Raw genomic sequence first — 18,537 nt, 5'->3', positions numbered from 1 at the left:
ATTTTTAGTGTTGCTCTAGAGATTACAATGCATTGTTAACTTTTCATAGAGTATTTAGAGTTAATACTGAACCACTTCAGATAAAATATAATAACTTTGCAATAATATAATTCCATTTACTTTACATCATTTATGCAATGGTTATGATATATTTTACATCTTTTTATGTTGCAAAACACTGCAGTGTTACAATTTTACTTTAAAGAATCATGTCTTACAAAGAAATTAAGAGAAAAAGTCTTCTATATTTGCCCACATATTTACCCTTTCTGGAGTTCCTTATTTTTGTAGATTTGAGTTTCTGTCTGACATCCCCTTAGTTTGAGTTTTTATCTGATATCCCTTTAGTCTGAAGAACTTCCTGTAGTATTTGTTGTAGGACAGGTATGCTGATAACAAATTCACTCATCTTTCATTTGCCTGAAAGTGTCTTTTTTTCATGCTCATTTTTGAAGGATAGTTTTTCTGGATATAGAATTCTGAGTTGACAGCATTTTTTTCCCCTTTTAGATGACTTTAAAGATGCTCTTTCATTGTCTTCTGGCCTCCATTGTTTCTCCTGGAACTCAGCTGTAATGTGAATAATTGATCCTTCTTATGCATTCTTTTTCCTTTGGATATTATCAAGATTTTCTCTTTATCTTTGGTTTTAGCAATTTGACTATGATGTGTGTAGGTGTAGTTTACTTTGAGTTTATTCTGATTGGAGTTTGCTAAGCTATATGAATCTGTAAGTTAATGTTTTCCATCAAATTTGAGAAAATTTCAGCCTGTGTGTCTTCTGTTTTCTTCAGCTGTATTCTTTTTCTCCTGAGACTCCAGTTGCACCTATGTTTGACTGATTTTTTTTTCCAATATTTTTTTCTCTTATTTCTTCAGATTAGTTTCTGTTGATCTGTCTTTAGGTTCACTGTTTCTTCTGCTATCTCCAATCTGTTGGTAAGCCCATCCAAAGAGTTTTACTTCATATGTTATACTTTTTAGTTCTAGAATCTTCATTTGGTTCTTTTTTGTAGTTTTAATTTATGTTCTGACATTTCCAATCTGTTCATTCTCTGTAGCTAGTTTTTCTTTTAGGCTTTGAACATATTTATAATAGCTGCTATAGAATCATTATCTTTTAATGACAACATCTGTATTATTTTTGGAATGGTGTGGAATTCTGTTGATTCCTTTGTTCTTGATTATTGATTATGTTTCTTTTTGGGGGGGCATGACTATTATTTACTAAATACTGGATATTCTAGATGACAGAGACACAGAGACTCTGGATTCTACTTTGTTCCTCTGAGAAAGGTTAAATTTTGTTGTCACAGTCAAATTATTAATTGATCACCTTAAACTTGTGGAGAGTTGGTTTTATACTTTGTTGGGGCAGATCTCTGTCACTTTTACCCTTAGATGAGAATGAATTATCCATTAAAGCGTGCCCCTTCTGGTTCTGGGATTTCAATGGAAAATCTGAGGTGTTACAAAGTCCTTCTAACTTCAGACTCTGAATACTCTTTCTTCTGGTGATAGGCAGCAGCTAAAATTTCCCCTTCATCCTTTCAGACTTCCGGGTGTTTTCCACAGTCCTTGGCATTTTCCTAGAGCATGCACAGTTCAGGGATCAGCCAAGGGTTAAGGGAAATTTATACACAGACTTTGGGGTTCCCCTTTGTGGCACCCTCTTTTTTGAGATTTCCCTTTTTTATTTCTAGCTGTTCTAGCAGCTCTGAGCATCATCTTTTGATACCCAAGCCAATAAGACTGCGGCTTTTTGCTTGAGTTTCAATTATCTTGCCCCACACTTGGACTGGACAGTGTTTTCAGCAGAAATGCTATATAAAGGTACTGGTGTGGCTTCTTTCCTTCCTCTCTCCCTCCCTCCCTCCCTTCTTCCCTCCCTCCCTTCTTCTCTTCCCTCCCTCCCTCCCTCCCTTCCTTCCTTCCTTCCTTCCTTCCTTCCTTCCTTCCTTCCTTCCCTCTCTTTCTTTCTTTCAGAGAGCACGCAAGTGCATGCACAAGCAGTGGGGCAGGGGAGAGGGGGAGAGAGAATCTTAAGCAGCCTCCACACCCAGTGTGGAGCCTGACACAGGGCTCAGTCTCATGACCTTGAGATATGACCTGAGTTGAAGTCAAGAGTCAGATGCTTAACCAATTGAGCCACCCAGGCACCCTGATGTGACCTCTTTCTTTAAGAATTGAATCCCCCCCCCCAGTTTCTACCTGCTTTTGGACATTCTCTAGTACTATCAAATAGTTATTTTTCATATTTTGTTCTCATTCATAGGATGAGTAGCAGAAGTTCAGCACATGCCTTTTTTTATTTTCAGGTATTATATTTTTCATTTCTGTAGGTGGTCTTTTTGCTGCTTTTACAGTTTTGATTTCCCTCCCTCCATCCCTCCTTTCCCCGTTTTTCCCTGTACATATTTCAGACTTATTTCTTGAAACATAGTAGACAGCTTGTCTGTAGTCCATATCTGATCATTCCAGTATCTGAAGTCCCTGCAGTTCTGTATCAGCTCTTTGCTCTCTTTGGTCCCTCTCACTCATGGTGCCATATGCATTTATAGTATTTCATTGCCATCTATTCATTTTCCCTATAATTCCATGTGTATGACTTTTTTGAGGCCTACTCTGAAAGTGGGCTTCTCCAGAAAGGATTTACGTACTTCTGCCAAGTGCCAAAAGCTATCACCAGTGTGGGATCAAATTAAGTAAAATTTTTTATGTGGTTTTTTTAAAACCATGTAGTATGAATTTGGGTTATAAACTTTCATTAAGGCTAGTTTTCAGTGGCACTGTTTTTCTACTTCCTTCTTGATGCTTATATTTGAGACAGTTGATTTTTCTATCATTCTTCTTCAGGGGTTCTGTCTGAGTTATCTGTACATTGAGAATATAGGCCTTTGGCACCTCAGCTTTGTGGGGATGAGATGTGAAACTTGTATTAGATTCTCTGCCTTAAGTGGGCCCTGGGCTTTGTCTGCTTGTTTCCCATGCCCTGGGAGGTCTGAAAGTAAAAGCTCAAGTTCATCTGGTATAGTCAGTGCTCTCAAGGTGTGGAAAGCAACCTATAATCACTTCTTTTTCCTCTCTGGATACTTGCCTTCACTTAGTTTTTTTGTCTTAGAACTGCTTACTTCTATCATGGATATGTAAAAAATAGCTGGATATCTTGACTGTTTATAGTGGGAGAGAAATCTAGGTACCTGTCCCAGCATATTATCATCTGCTATATGAAAAAGTATACTTTTCTTACTTTGACTTTATGCTCTTTTCCTTTATAATTTGGGAGATAAGGGGATTATTACAGACTTTGAACTTGAAGTCCTGGAAAATAGGGACAAAAGCTGGCAAAAATAGGGCATATTCCTATGGTAGTGAAAGGGTCCTAATAGAGATAGGGTTGGGATAAAGTTAATGGAAATAGTTTGTACCTTCTCCTCTGGAGCTTGGGGCCCTTTTCTAAGTTCCTGTGGCTGTGGCAGAATTCAGTTCCTTTGAACTGGTTGTTGGACTGAGGTCCCTTTTCCTTGCTGGCTATTAGTTGGTGACTGCTCTCAGCTCCTAGAAGTCACATTCTTTTCCATGGGGCCCTTGCGTCTTCAAAGCTGAGAATAGAGAATCTCCTTTGTATCAGATCTTTCTCATCCTGTAATCTGGTCCCCATTAGGAGATAGGAACCACACAGGAGTTAAACAGGGGAAGTTAAACATAATTACCGTTCACCACAAGAGTAACTACTATAAGATATAAGGAAACTCTGGATGGTACTCTGGGGCTGAGGGAGAGTACCCAGGGAAGGGCCTTGGAAGGCAGTCAGACCTGGTTGGAGAAAGTGTGCTTCAGCCCACTCAATAGCAGATAATTGCATTGGTTTGGCCAGGCTGGAGTTGGTTCAGAGTTGATGGGCGAGCAATAGGCCACCCTCCGGAGTCCAGGCAGGAGAGCGGGCAGTCCATGGCATGGGTGCGATTCCCTGTGCCAGTGTGGGTGGGAGGCCTTCAGAGCTTGTAGGCCACGCAAGGGCTCTAGTTTCCCCATCAGGAAGACTGCAGAAAGGTTGTTTCAAGGCTGAGGCTACCGGATCAGAGCATGACTGTGTTCCAGGCCTGAGTCTGCAGGCTCCTCGGAATAGTCACACACCAACCACACCAACTTCCAGCCCACGCCTGCCGTGTCCCTCCAGCTCCCTCTGCTGAGAAAGCTGAATGTCACGTTCACTGTAAGGGAGAGAAAGGAATTCAGTTGCTTATTACAGAGCACAGATTAAAGGGTGTGTTCAGAACTGATTGGCAGTAAATGCATAAGAGATAACACACTCCTTATGTCTTTCATCAAGAAGAGTGCCATCCCTTTTAAGAGCTCACCTGATTAGGTCAGGTCCACTCAGGGTAATTTTCCTTAAAGCCAGCAGTACAGTCTAACACAATCCAATCTAATCCCCCATCATACTCACCGTCCTGGGGTTAGATAGTGTGTGTATACCAGGGGATGGGAATCTTGGGGGAATATCTTAGAATCCTGCCTACCACAGAGGGCTGGGGGTGGAGAGGAGGTGGAGATGAGATGACTCATTGTTACATGAGAAACTCCTTTGTAAAGTAAATAGGTTGTATTTCATTCTGTGGCTCTCTCACAGAGAAGAAGGAATTACTAGTATTTATTGAACATCTAGTTGTCAGCTCTACACAGAGCAGTTTCATGTATTATCTGTTTAATTCTTAACATCCTGAGACAGAGGTTATTATCTTCATTTTACAGAAGGGGAAACTGAGGCTCAGTTTGTAAGGTCACTTGCCTGGAGTCACTCCACTAATACTTGGTGTAGCTGGAATTGAAATGCAATCTTGTCTAATATTGAATCTCATATATTTTTTCTGCCTCTTTATAGTAATAACAGAAGCTTTCATTTTTAAAATTCAGTTTATTTAAACTAAAACAAAAACACACAATTCACCCGTCTTTCCCATCCCCTACACCCACCTCTGGCAACCACTAATCTGTTTCTGTTATCTGTGAGCTTGTTTTTTTTTTATATATAAAACATACGAGAGAGATCATACAGTATTAATCTTTCTCTGACTTATTTCACTTAGCATAATGCCCTCGAAGCCCGTTCATGTTGCCACAACCGTCAAGATCTCATTCTTTTTTTATGGCTGCGTAGTATTCCGTTGTATATACTATAATCTCTTTATTCATCCATCCATTTTGATAAAGGCCATATTTTCTAGTTATATCTAATGACATTGCTGCCCTTGAAAGAATTTGTGTCATTTGACTGGGATGAGGGGATATGACAGAGGTCATCTCAGTGGAGATAAGGCAAGTTGCTCTCCTGCATCTCTACCCTTTCTTCAGGAGCCCACTGATAGAGGTCATTCCTATCCTGGCCCTTTCTGGAGGGAGAGTGGATCAGAAGAGAAGTCCTAGCTGGACTTAACCCATTCCAGCAGGGAAGCCAAGCAGTTACCCACTGGATCTGTGCATCACCAAGAAGTAACCATTCCTTTTTTCCCTGTTCTCATATCTGAGTGTGGAACAAAAAAACAAAGCAAGATTTGAAAGATCTGGATATAGCCTTTGTGCTTGGAGAATTCCAATAACCAAGAGCTGAGCTCATGATTAAGTGGGCAAGGAGTGTTTGTAGAATGAACGCTCCCATGCATATGTTATTTAAAGCACACTCTGCTGCTAACCTTGACTTGTGTCTCACAAGCTCATGAGTCCCTCAAGGGTTGGCTCCTTAACCAGTTAATCTTTGCGTTGGTAAATGGTTGTGGTATTAATTAGGAGCTCCGGGGCTGCTTGATTTGTTTTGCCCTTAATATGCTATGGAAGCAGCCTGATGTAGTGGGACTCAGGAGTTCTGGGTTCCTCTTTTTTTTTTTTTTTAAGTTTTATTTATTTATTTATTTGACAGAGAGCGAGAGAGAGACACAGTGAGAGAGAGAGAGCACAAGCAGACGGAGGGAGAAGCAGGCTTCCCGTGGAGCAGGGAGCCCGATGCAGGGCTTGATCCCAGGACCCTGGATCATGACCTGAGCTGAAGGCAGACGCCCAACGACTGAGCCACCCAGGCGCCCCTTCTGGGTTCCTCTTACAACTTTATCACTGATTCAGTGTGGGGTATTAAGCTCTCTAGCACTTAGTTTCTTCCTCATTAAAATGAGGAACATAGACTTGACCTCTGGCCCATTCCAGCCCTGCAGTTCTCTGAAATACATTACCACACCATAGCTGCCTCAGTAGTTTGAATAATTTCAGATGGTTGGTTATTAGGCTGGCCTTCGGTTATGGAGACATGTGGAACAGTTTGGGCAAGTGTGAAAGGTACACTTAGTTCTCTTTTCTTGGACACATGAAGTAATAGATTCATTGGAATATGATCTCTTCCTCCACCCACTTCCATCAATTCAGAGTAGATTTTTTTCTCCTTCCAGTTTTCCACCGTGTTTATCGCTTTAAAGGGAAATTTTAAGTCAGGCGGTAGTCAGAAGGGCAGGCACAGAGCTCAGCTGGTTAGAGGGGGAAAATTCCTCCATGAAATTTCAAGTGAACCGACCTGGGCTTTTTCCCAAGGAATTTTCTTGAACTGTAGTTTGTTGGTTTGGTTTGTTTTGTTTTTAAGTGAGATGTTTTGCTTGATTGGAAACATTAAGAGTAGTATGTAAAATTAAATTTTAGAAAGTTTCTGGATCCTGATCTGAACAAACAAAGTGGACTTTGTTCTTGATTTAGGATATTTTTTTCTTTACCTCAGGTAACAAAGGCTTATGATGGACTTCATCAACAATCAGCAGATGGATTCTTTGTTTCCTTAACTCCCAGACAGATTAGGTTTAGTTAAATGGATGCCTTCTGAAATGTTGTCCATTAAAAAATACTTCAGCAGATAACTTTTGTAGGGGGAACATTAGTCTAACCTGTTTTCTGGTTCAGGAGCTACTACCACCTACTTAGTGTTATGACCACAGGCAAACCATTTAACCTGTCTCTGCCTTGGTTTCCTTAACTGTATTGTGGGAGAATTAAAGATTACATGTGAAGTATAGCATCTGTATTTTTTAAAGCTCCCTGAGTGATTATAATGTGTGGCCAGGATTGAGAAGCACTGCTATACAACATCATACAAAGTGCTGGGAGATGGTGCTTTTATTTCATTCTGTACATTTTTTGATGAACAAAAAAGAGATCAGTTTAGGTTCTAGCATATTTTTTATCTAGTACTTCTAAGCATTGGCCAGTTATTTCAGTCTCTTACGAAAGGATGAACGACTGTTTTTACAGTCAGCCTCTATTGCCTGCTGGGATTGGGGAAGTCCTGGGTCTGTGTGGAATTTTCCATGACTCTTCGCTGTGCACCATTAGCGCTCACTGCAGTCACAGAGCTTTTCAGTGTGTCTGCCTGTGCTGTCCTGTTTCTTTGTTTCACAGTGACAGATAGATGTGACCGCAACTACAAGTCTTGGTATTTTGTTTTTGTGTTTAATATTCTCGTTCTAAGGACAGATCAGAGCATCTCATCCGAATTAGCTTTTTCTTTATAAAGTGAATCAGCCTAGGGTATCTGTTTTGGCCTGATTTCCTCAGGTATCGTGTTTCCTGTCACAAAACCACCTTCTGTGGGGTGGAGCGGGAGGGTGGGTTCGTTTGTTTCTGTAGGTGCGAGCTTCAGGGCTTCCGGTGCAGTGCTGGCAGATTCTTCAGCAGTCTAGTCATTGATGATCAGAATTGGCTTTTTGATCCTTTGACTGGAAGAGTTCTAAAAATGACAGCAACTCGAAGAAAAGAGATGTAACCGGGTAACAGCGTGGTTGGGTTTGGCTGGTTCCCCTCTTATAGGGGAATTTAAAGTGCTAAAATTTTAGGAGGAGACTCCTGTAGCAATATCTCTCCTTTTCCTTGGAAAGCAGTTCCCTCTATTCCGTGCAGAGAAGATACCTGCGTCAGATTATATTACTAAAATCTCCTCTCCCAGATCAGTCGATAGAGGCTGGGACCTCCCTGAAAAATGAGAGAGTCTCTGATCACTTCATACATATTACAGAGGGATGAAAGGCAGTGTGTGTTCTGCTTCATTCTGGTCTCTGCTCGAATGTTACCTCCTTGGAGAAGCCCTCCCTGACTACCTCCATCATTCTCCATTCCTCCATCCTACTTTATTTCCTTCCTGACATTATGTTATGTAAGCTTTGTGAAGGTAGTGATGCTTCATTTTCTCCTTTCTATTCCTGGGGGGCCTGGAACCTAGTAGGTGCTCATTAAATATTTGTTTAATAAGTAAAACAGAATGGTTTGAATGGCCAGATATTTGTGTATTATCTTCCTTTTTGTTCTTTGGTCTTAGCTCAGTGGTTCTCAAACTTCGCTGGATATATGTTATCACTGTGTCAGACATAAAACCACTTACTCAGAACTTTACAGGCTGTAGAAGAAAATTTTAAAGGCAATTTTGACTGTACTTTTTTCACTTTTAACCTTGAGGTGGTATGTAATACTGTACTTCCTCCATAAATAGTCTGTATAATACAGAGGAATGTGTTGTTGCTTAGATTCTCAAGTAAGCTGGGGGAATTAAATACCCATTTGGTTCAGCTCCACTGGGGCCAAAAGATGTATTACATATTTTAGTGGAGATGGTGATTAGAGAAGGGGAGCTCAAGTGTTACATCCTAATTGAAAGATGGTGGGCTGAAATTTAACCTTGGCTCTCTCAGTAAAAATGGGTGTGTGCTATCGTTTGTGGGCCTTAGCATTTAGAGAATGGATAAAGTAACACCCATTCTTCCTGAGCTTGGACGTTGTGATGATGCTAAATTGAAATTAAGTAAAGATAATCTGAGGTAAAGATCTTATATGGATGGGGGAAATCTTGGATGCTTGGAATTAAGGTAATGAGAGAAAAGACAACTATAGTGAAGCCTCACTGCTTTGTCACTATGTATTGAAACAAAGGCAGGGTATGCTTTTTGAAACGGGTTATAAGATAGGCGTCCAACAGCACCATGTGTTTTATGAACTTAAGTATATGGAGGGTTTGGTCCGAGCAGAATAGATTTAAATTTTACTAAAGCATTTGTTTTCATCCTAATTGAAAATGGTACTGTTCCAACATGAGTTCACCACTTTCTGTTGTTGCTTTTCCTCCCCCCATCATTCTTTTAGTTGGCTGATTGCAATTCTGGCCCAACTCAACCCTCTCTTTGGACCACAGTTGAAAAATGAAACCATCTGGTACCTCAAGTATCATTGGCCTTAAGGAGGAAGACCTGCTCTCCAGTGCGCCATCATTGAGGTGACTATACCCTCGACCTTTCACATCAGTGTTGTCTGTCACACTGGCAGCTAGAGATTGCCTTGACTTTTCCTCAGAAAACTACAGCCATTTTAACACTTGGCAAGGGCAGGCTGCTGAAAGTAAACATCTGAAGAGCAGAAATAAATTTGGAACTTAGGCCATTCACTTTACCAAAGGATTTATTCATAAGAGTCTTTTAAATTCTGCTGTTACCCAGCCTTTATTTATTTATTTATTTATTTATTTATTTATTTATTTATTTGATAGAGTTAGCGAGAGCAGGAACACAGCATGGGGAGAGGGAGAAGCAGGCTTCCCACTGAGCAGGGAGCCCTATGTGGGGCTCAATCCCAGGACCCTGGGATCATGACCTGAACCAAAGGCAGACGCTTAATGACTGAGCCACCCAGGCGCCCCTTACCCAGCCATTTAAATAAAGTTTGCATGCAGTCTTTCAGACACAGGGGCATGACTATTTATACTTGATATTGTAGGATTCTTAAAGTTGCTGACAGATTTTAAATTAAGGGCATTTCTGAATGCTTTGGATAGAGAGAGACAGGTGCCCTTTGAAAACTGGAGTTAAAATTGTAGGTTTTATTTGGTTCAGAAGATCAAGGAAGTAAGGAGTGGTATAGTGGGAAGATTTATTCACTGGCCGAGAGTCAGAAAACCTGTCATTTAGTTTGTTCCTCTTTTTCCATTATTTTGATAAATGGAAGTCAGCACTCAATGCTTGCCTAGATTCTGGTTCTGCTTTTTTGGCAAGAGTGTTTTTTAGTGGTACTGTGAACTCATATCAAGAGACATGTGACTGACTGACTCTCCTGTCTTTCGTGATGCTATAATGATCAGTGGGTTCAGGTAATAGCACCCTGGTCCCTCCAGTTGCAAAGTTCTCTGCCAGCCTTTTATCTGGGAATTTTATCCATTGATGATCTTAGCCTGAAGTAAACATTTCAGTAGAAAGTGCAAAATGATGATTTTCTAGTTCCATTGTTAACATCTGCATTTGATTAGATGAAATGTTTGTATAAAGATGAACTTACCCTCATTCTAGGGTTATTTAGTAACCTTGAAATATAGATCATACAGGAAAAGCAGTATACATACTGTAATTCTTTTCTTTTAATTTTCATGGTAAGATGTTAGTGCCCAGGTTACTTCCAGGGTATCCAGAGAGGTTTTTTCTTCCCTTTTGAATTTTAATCAGTTACATTTATTACCCTTTTAATGTTCAGTTGTTCTTTCTTTGGCCTACGGGAGCCTGTCTACACTGGCTTCTATGTCCTTTTGATATTAGTCCTTGATAGTTTCCTTACTTACTGGCAACATCAAGATGCCCCAGACCCCTCTATGTGTGTTTCCTGTCCCAGACTTGGAATCAGCTGTTCCTCAGATTGCTCTCTAAATTTCCCACTGAAAGGATCCCTGGTTCACTAGTCGGTTCTCAAGCCCAGCTGGCTGTGGTTCCTTCAGTGGGAAATGGATTTAAAAACCAAGATCTGATTGTTCGGTGCATCCATTTCTGCGGTGTCATTGCTTCTAAGTCTTTACGGTGGACAGAGCCAGGAAGTGTGTTTTTTTTTTTTTTTTTAAAGATTTTATTATTTGAGAGAGAGAATGAGATAGAGAGAGCACGAGAAGGGGGAGTCAGAGGGAGAAGCAGACTCCCTGCTGAGCAGGGAGCCCAATGCGGGACTCGATCCCGGGACTCCAGGATCATGACCTGAGCCGAAGATAGTTGCTTAACCAACTGAGCCACCCAGGCTCCCGCCCGGAAGTATGTTCTAAGAAGAAAAAAATCATGAGTTCATGTTAGTACCTTTTTTTTTTTTTTTTAAAGATTTTGCGTATTTATTTGACAGAGAGGGAGAGAGCACAAGCAGGGGGAGAGGTACAGAAGGAGAGGGAAAAGCAGGCTCCCCGCTAAGCAGGGAGCCCGATGCGGGGCTCGATCCCAGGACCCTGGGATCATGACCTGAGCCAAAGGCAGATGCTTTAACTGACTGAGCCTCCCAGGCTCCCCTCATGTTAGTACTTTTAATTCAAATTTAACATTACGTGGTTTTTACTACTTTGGTTTTATTCTTGAATATCATTCACATATGTTGAAAATCTTGGCTCCTACAGACAATTTAATTACTTATTTTCATTATCCTGCAATACATATAGTTTCAAAATAACATCAGTTAGCTACTAACTCGAAGTTTATTGAGTGCAGTTTAGGATTCCTTTGCTGCTTTATTTGTCCTTAGAACAAATAAAAAAAAAATGTCGTTTTCTGAGGTCACTTGCAATATTTTCTCTCATCATAACCAATTGATATGTAATTAGATTGTTTTATTTTGTGTTCAGTTCAAAGTAATTTTTTTATTTGCTACTGTTTTTTGAATATGTAAAAGATATTTTCAAAGTCAAAATTATAAACAAGATACATTCAGAGAGGTCTTCCTGTGTTTCATGTTGCCAAGATAAGCAAATACATACATACATATTAATCTATATATGTATGTATATATACATATGTGTGTATATCCCCCCACACAGCTGTTACAAAAGAGATACCATATTATGTATACTATTCTGTACCTTGCTTTTTTTCACTGAACAATATATCCTAGAGATTGCTCTTATCAGTGTATAGAGATCTTCCTCAATTCTTTTTATAGTGATGGATGCACTTTTGGATTGTTTCTAGTCTTTCGCTATTATTGATAAAGGCACAATATCATCCTAAACATAAGACATTTTATATTTTTGCTGGTGATCTTTGGATTAGAGTCCATGAAAATTGAATCTGGTTTAAAGGTATATATGCTTTTTCTAGCTATTACTATATTCCCTTCTATAGGGGTTATACCATTTTTACATTTCCACCAACAATATATGAGAGTGCCTATTTCCTCCTCACAGCCTGGATTTTTGCCAGTCTGATAGGTAAGTGGTCAGGTGTTTTTTTGGTTTTTTTTCCCTTAAGAGTTCTTTCTTTGCCCAAAGGGGAGTATATATACATATGTATTGTCTGATTTATAAGATTTTTTTTTTACCTGTCTTTTTTTTTCATCGAGTTCTCCTGTTTGTTATCCTTCCTTTTAACTACAGTGGCTATTAGGTAAGGATGTTGATTGGGGTTTCAAGCAGAGACCTTCAGGCCTCAGTTGAATCTCTTTCCAGCATTGCCTTTCACTTAACTTCTCTGAGTCTTATTTCCTTCCCTTGTAATAAAAGAGAATTGGGCCTTGTGGGTCTGAAGAACAGTGAATGTGTGGATCTGAAGGTTTCGTTTGTCCACATTTTCAATCTCAAGTTAACCTGACAGACAAATTTCTTGTTTGCACTCTGGTCCACAGCACAAACCAGGGCTGCTTGAAACCCTTATATTAAACGTGGTTCCTTTACAAGCAGGTGCCAGGAAGCAGGAGGACATAATCAGGAGAACCCTAACTAGGAATGTCCTGTCACATACATTCTATTATGGTAGTACCATAACTGTAGGCCTTTGGAGTTATCACATGAAGAGATCTCATCTCTGCCTAACATGGGAGCAAACAACTCCTGTGACAAGACTTCACTTTTCTTTGTGGGAAATCGAAAGACTGAGCTAAATTCCCTTTTGAACTTTGTGGGATGATAAAGGAGTCCAGAAACCAGATTTAGGCCTGTCTTCATCTGGTAAGGAAAAGTGTTTGATTTTGTGCATGAGTAGAGGCCAGATTTGGGAAAGTAGGAGGTGTAAGCCAGACATGGTATTCAGCAGAGGAAAATGAGGAATAGTCGTGAAAGCTTTAGAGTAATTTTATATAGATGGAATTGACTTGATTTCAACAGCACAGGTAAACACCTAGCTGATCTTTCGCTACTTTAATCACTTTACTTGCCATGATTTTCTTTCATGTGTTGATGATAGACTGAGTTACAGCACGTTATGTTTATTGGCTGGGAATCTTGCTGGTACTTCTCTAAGAACAGCGCTCATTCCATCTCTGCCCCCTGCCAGCCTTGTCTGCCTCTCCTAGATTCCTAAGATGCTTCCGGAACTGTCACATCAAGATGGCTGTTTTGTCATGGCCCATTTTCCTACAGCCTTGGGGATGTAATGCTAGTGTGGAATCTCCTTGGAGTGGATTTGGCTTCAGCCCCAGCATCCTTTAAGTTAGTTGGTTTACCACACCATTGTAATCTTTTAGATGAGTTGATATGGCTTACTGTAGTCCTGAAGGGCAGACGTTCTATTTTATTACAGAGTCTGGACAGGAGAGGAATAAAGTTTATTGGTAATTAGGCCTCTGCCCAGGGGGAGCTGTTTTTCTATGCATTCCAAAAATATTTGAGTGCTCATGAGGTGCATGGTACTGAGTAGGGATTTCAGGGAAGGCTGTGGGCTCTGAAGAGGTTTGTGATTTGTTGAGAGGTTGAAATGAAGCCATATTTGTGAAGACTTAAACGGTGCAAGGTGTTTTGTGGTTAAAAAGTGTATCTTTTACTCTGCTCTCTCTGAAAGGATATGCTGTTGCCACTTCAGACTGTCATGTCTCCGTTTCAATTCCTGAGGTTACAGGTTTCGCTGTCACTTAAGAGTCAGAACCTATCCGATCACTTCTTTCTCCTCTTCCTTGAATCCAGTTGATCCTGTGAATGGCTCTTATGTCTGCTCCTCTTCCCTGTCTCTCCTTTGGGCGCCCTGATTTCTGACCCTGATCATTGCGGCTCTGAGATATTACAGGGGCTTATCATCAGGTCCCCCTGCTCTGTAGTCACTTTCTATGAAACACCACCCTTTTTGTCTTCCTGATACAGCACTTCCTGAAAGAGATCACTGCTTGCCCCAGAAGCTTTCAGTAGTTCTCCATAGCTACTGCAGGGTTGTTGTTGTTCTTTAAACTGAGTTTAGTGGATACCTGCCCCTTGGAATGCTCTGTAACATGTGGTAAGCACAGCTTTTGTCGGGGTCACCAAAGTTCCCATGAGCCACAGAAGGTAAGAATGACTATCTTGCAGATTCTGTCCAACTTCCCAAGTTGGCGGTCAAGGCCTTTCCAGTTGCCTTCAAACCACTTTTGCAGCCTTTCTTCACTGCTTTGTTCTGAGACCTGTTGGTTCCAGCGCTGCCATTTCCATGTTCTTGACTTAATGAACTTTGCTTAGCCTTTCCTCTCACTGCCCTCTGACATTTGTTAATTTAGGAGGCAGGTTAGTAAACACCCTATTCTGCAGACATCCTCTCTGCTCTCTGGTCTTCATTCACCCATTCTCTCAGTTCTTTCTGATGTTTTCTCTCTGAGTGTCCAGCTTGCAAATCCTTGTACTTTCTTTTCTGGCCACTTGGTCTCAAAGAGATTTCCTTTCTCTGTAGACGTATTTAGCTCTCCAGTTTTTGCCATTCATTTTGTGCATTGCCTTGACTTGTTAAATACACATACCTTTCACTTTCTTGGATATCTCTTGTAGTTAATCCACAATAAACACGTATCTTAAACATAATTGTAAAGAAGGAACTGTTTTGTGACTTTATCTAAACCAAAAAAATACAGATAAAAATGAAACCTATTCTTTGATTAAAAAAAATATATATTCACTCATCCTCCCTTGAACAGATTTGCTGGTTCTGCCCTTAATATATTTATGTTGTCTTTATTCTCCCGTTGTATCTGAAAATAGCTTTAGTGATTTCCTTATTTTATAAAATGAGAACATGGACCCTTTGGTTGAGTTCCTCCCCACCCACCCCCAGATGGCTATTTCATGTCAGAGAGACAATTAGAATATGTGCTTCTTTAATTTACTCCCAAATCAAACCACAAGTCCATGCCATTTAACATAACGCTCACTCACATTTATCTCAAACTAGTATCATTGAGCTTAAGTGAAAATTATCTTGTTTCTCTGTGGTTTTCCAAAGGTGTGAAGACTTATTTTTCCCTTTTGTTATTATTCATGTGTCCAAAAAGGTCTAAACAATGAGGAGGTCTAACCTGTGTGCTTCATAAAAAAGTAACACACAAAGCACCTGTATTCACTGCTTCAGTATTCTCAAGTTAAATTTATCATCTGCCTGGAACTCAGGGCTGTGCAGATGGATTGTTCTGCTGGCCTAAGGAGAAGAGGAAATGATCATTAGATTAAAGGTTTTATGAGGCCGTGAGGCCACAAGAAACCAGTAGCTCTGGTAATTGCCCCTCCCTGGCCCGATGTGGTTATTTTCCTAGTACATTGTAAAAAACAGTCCTCTGATTATATCTGGAGTTGAATGTATTTTGTTAGCAGTGTCCCTCCTTAGTGGGTCCAGCAAAGTCTGGTGCTTTCCATATTGAGGGTGATTAGACTGCCCCAGCTGGCTCCAGGAAGACTTACCAGCAGCCTTGTGTTTGTTTCTGGGCATTATGGACCCCAGGCCTTGGGAAACCTATTATTTTACCACACTGCTCTGTGGATTCTCCTGGTTGTGCCCACTGATTGGGAAAACCTCAAAGGCCCATCAGATCTCCTACGTACTACTTGACCTTCAGTCTTGTCAGATATGCCTGCCTATAAACCATGTCTCTTCCCAGTTTAACTAGCTCCTCGCCCACATATACCTAACCCTCAACGTTCTGGCAAATTGTGTGTCATAACCAGCTTGTCTTCTTTTTTCTTTTTTTTAAGATTTTATTTATTTGAGAGAGAGAGAGAGAGAGCGTGCACACGAGCGGTAGGGAAGGGGCAGAGGAAGAAGCAGACTCCTGCTGAGCAGGGAGCCTGATGTGGGGCTCCATCCGAGGACCCCAGGATCATGACCCAAGCTGAAGGCAGATGCTTAACTGACTGAGCCACCCAGGAGCCCCTTAACCAGCTTGTTTTCTTTTCTGCCAACTAAGGTTTTGTGTGGAAATTTCCCTTGAAAGCCACTATTTACTTAATTTTTATATTCTCTTTATTGGCTTTTAATTTTGAAAGCAGTGTATATGGCTTTGTTTATATAGTCCTTTATTTTATCTTTTTTAAAGATCTATTTATTTATTTGACAGCACAAGCAGGGGGAGCGGCAGGAAGAGGGAGAGGGAGAGGGAGGAGCAGACTCTGCTGAGCAGGGAGCCTGATGCACAGCTCGGTCTCAGGTCCCAGGGATCGTGACCAGAGCTGAAGGCAGACGCTTAACCGACTGAGCCACCCCAGTGCCCCTATACAGTTCTTTAAAATAAGCTTTATATAAAGGAGTTTATGCAACCACTGCTATGAGTTTGATATGTGAAGATTCCTATTTTAAATATTTGCTAGCTGAGGGGTGGCCTGGGTGGCTCAGTTGGTTAAGCGACTGCCTTCGGCTCGGGTTGTGATCTCAGGGTCCTGGGATCGAGTCCTGCATCGGGCTCCCTGCTCGGCGGGAAGCCTGCTTCCCCCTCTCCCACTCCCCCTGCTTGTGTTCCCTCTCTCGCTGTGTCTCTCTCTGTCAAATAAGTAAAATCTTTAAAAAAAAAAAAAAAGTTTGCTAGCTGTAAGAGGATAGGGGCAAATAGGGATTCTTGAAGTGAACTCATTAGATTCCAGTAGGATTAGTCTGAGTCAACTTCCTGCTTTCCATGATACAGTCAAACTGTTACTTATGATCCTCAGTTCAGCATTGTCTTCGGTAATCGGACCTATTGTCACAGCCCTGCAAAACCTGCCCAAACTGGGACTGTACTTGAGCCCACTTTTCATTCAAGTATTTATTGAGCACCTATATATTTTTAAATTATTGGCCTGATTGACTTTTCTTGATGTTATTAACCTCTTGCCCACTTAAGGATGGCGTAAGGATCAGTTACTAGAACGGCTTTGTTTTGCAGGTCACGAAGAGAATTCCTCTAGATGCAAAATCAACTCCAAACCCAGACCACCTTCTTTGACTCACCTCTTTTGGCCGTCAGCTGCCTTAAATATTCACACCATGTTTGAATATCTTATTCTACAATGCAGTATTTTTCCTGTCACCTTTTTTACGTTTTGACGAATTATGTGCCTACTTAACCTAAACTGTGCTGACTCTGTAAAGTGTTTATGCACTCTTCTGAGATAGAAGGTGCTATTCTTCTGAGAAATACATTGCTGTCTCCTTGGAACCTGTGAATTTGAAGATGACTCCTGCCTGGTCACAACATGGGAATCAGCAAAGTGTTTAACTGTCAAAAGACAGAATCCAGTGGGGCAATCAGTGGGAGAGCGTGTTCAGAGGGGCTGTCAGACCCAACAGAATTGCACCAAAGTATATTTTCAGGATGACTTTCTTATTTCTGCCATCTACTGGAATAAATTATTTTTCTCTGTGGAAATCTGGTTTCAGTGTTTATTAAGTTCATTTTTGTAAGCTTTTCTGTCTCTAGATGATGCCTTTAAAAAAAATGATTTTGTAGTTCAAACTAAAATATGAATGTGGTCATGTAGTTTGATGTACCTGAGGAGACTGGTGAGTACTTTTCTTGATCATTAGTAATCTGGGTGCTTACTGTAGCCAAGGCACTGGAGGAATCAAAGGTGTGGGAATTGAGGTCCCTGGAAGTTCAAGAGCTGATACACAATCTGGTGGGGTAAGGTCGGTCTACATAGAACTGTAATCTGAGGCCGTGTCAGACCATTGTCCATAAAACAGTGGTTATGATGGTGAGCAACTAGAGGGTCCGTACCCAGCATAGGCACAAGATGGAACTGGCAGTTCCTTGTGCCATCACACCCTCAGAGATAGTACCGGAGAAATCAGGACGTATTAAAAAGCCTAGGATGGGACGGTAATTCTGTGTTTTGGTAGCAGCCCTCTGAATAATTCACTAATTTGGGGACTTTATTAGCTTTAAGAAATTAAAAATTTAAATGGATCTAAATTTTCACCAGCCCATGGCTTTTTGACAGCCAGCCAAGCCAAGAATGGATTTCCTGTTTTGCAGTTTGTGCTTTTCTATTCCTCCCAAACTGTCTGAACTCGTTGCTTTGCTGTTCTTAATAACAAGAGTTTCAAGTTGAAATGACTGTCGTGCTTTCATTTCTTTCTTTTCATTCTTTTATTTTGAACTTCAAATTTTCTTGAGAGGCAACTCCATACTTTACATTTCCAGCAAAAGGGTCTTTTTAGCTAATTTCATGGAATCCATAAAACGGTGAAGATCTGACACTGGAGGGACCATAGTGGCAAACACTAGCTAACCCATGGTTTTATAGATAAAGAATCTGAGCCCAGGCAGGGCTTAATGCAGCTGGTCAGACGCAGACCAGGGAGTAGGATCCATATT

The 18,537-nt window shown here is 40.8% G+C and overlaps 1 protein-coding gene across 1 annotated transcript in view; it reads left to right on the top strand.

Annotated features, from left to right (window-relative positions):
* The window catches only part of ATP6V0E1 (ATPase H+ transporting V0 subunit e1), a 32,150-nt gene extending 13,877 nt beyond the window's left edge, over positions 1 to 18,273 (top strand). Inside the window, exons 3-4 of the mRNA XM_025867029.2 lie at positions 9,163 to 9,292; positions 17,104 to 18,273. Of these exons, the coding sequence (XP_025722814.1) occupies positions 9,163 to 9,256 (94 nt within the window). The 3' untranslated portion in view covers positions 9,257 to 9,292; positions 17,104 to 18,273. The remainder of the gene's footprint in view (positions 1 to 9,162; positions 9,293 to 17,103) is intronic.
* The last annotated feature ends 264 nt before the right edge of the window (positions 18,274 to 18,537 follow it).

The sequence above is a fragment of the Callorhinus ursinus genome, unplaced genomic scaffold (genome assembly GCF_003265705.2).
Source record: "Callorhinus ursinus isolate GAN/ISIS: 27379988/994484 unplaced genomic scaffold, GSC_fseal_2.0 scaffold3, whole genome shotgun sequence".
Lineage (NCBI taxonomy): Eukaryota > Metazoa > Chordata > Mammalia > Carnivora > Otariidae > Callorhinus > Callorhinus ursinus.
This window is presented reverse-complemented; position numbering and strand designations above follow the sequence as displayed.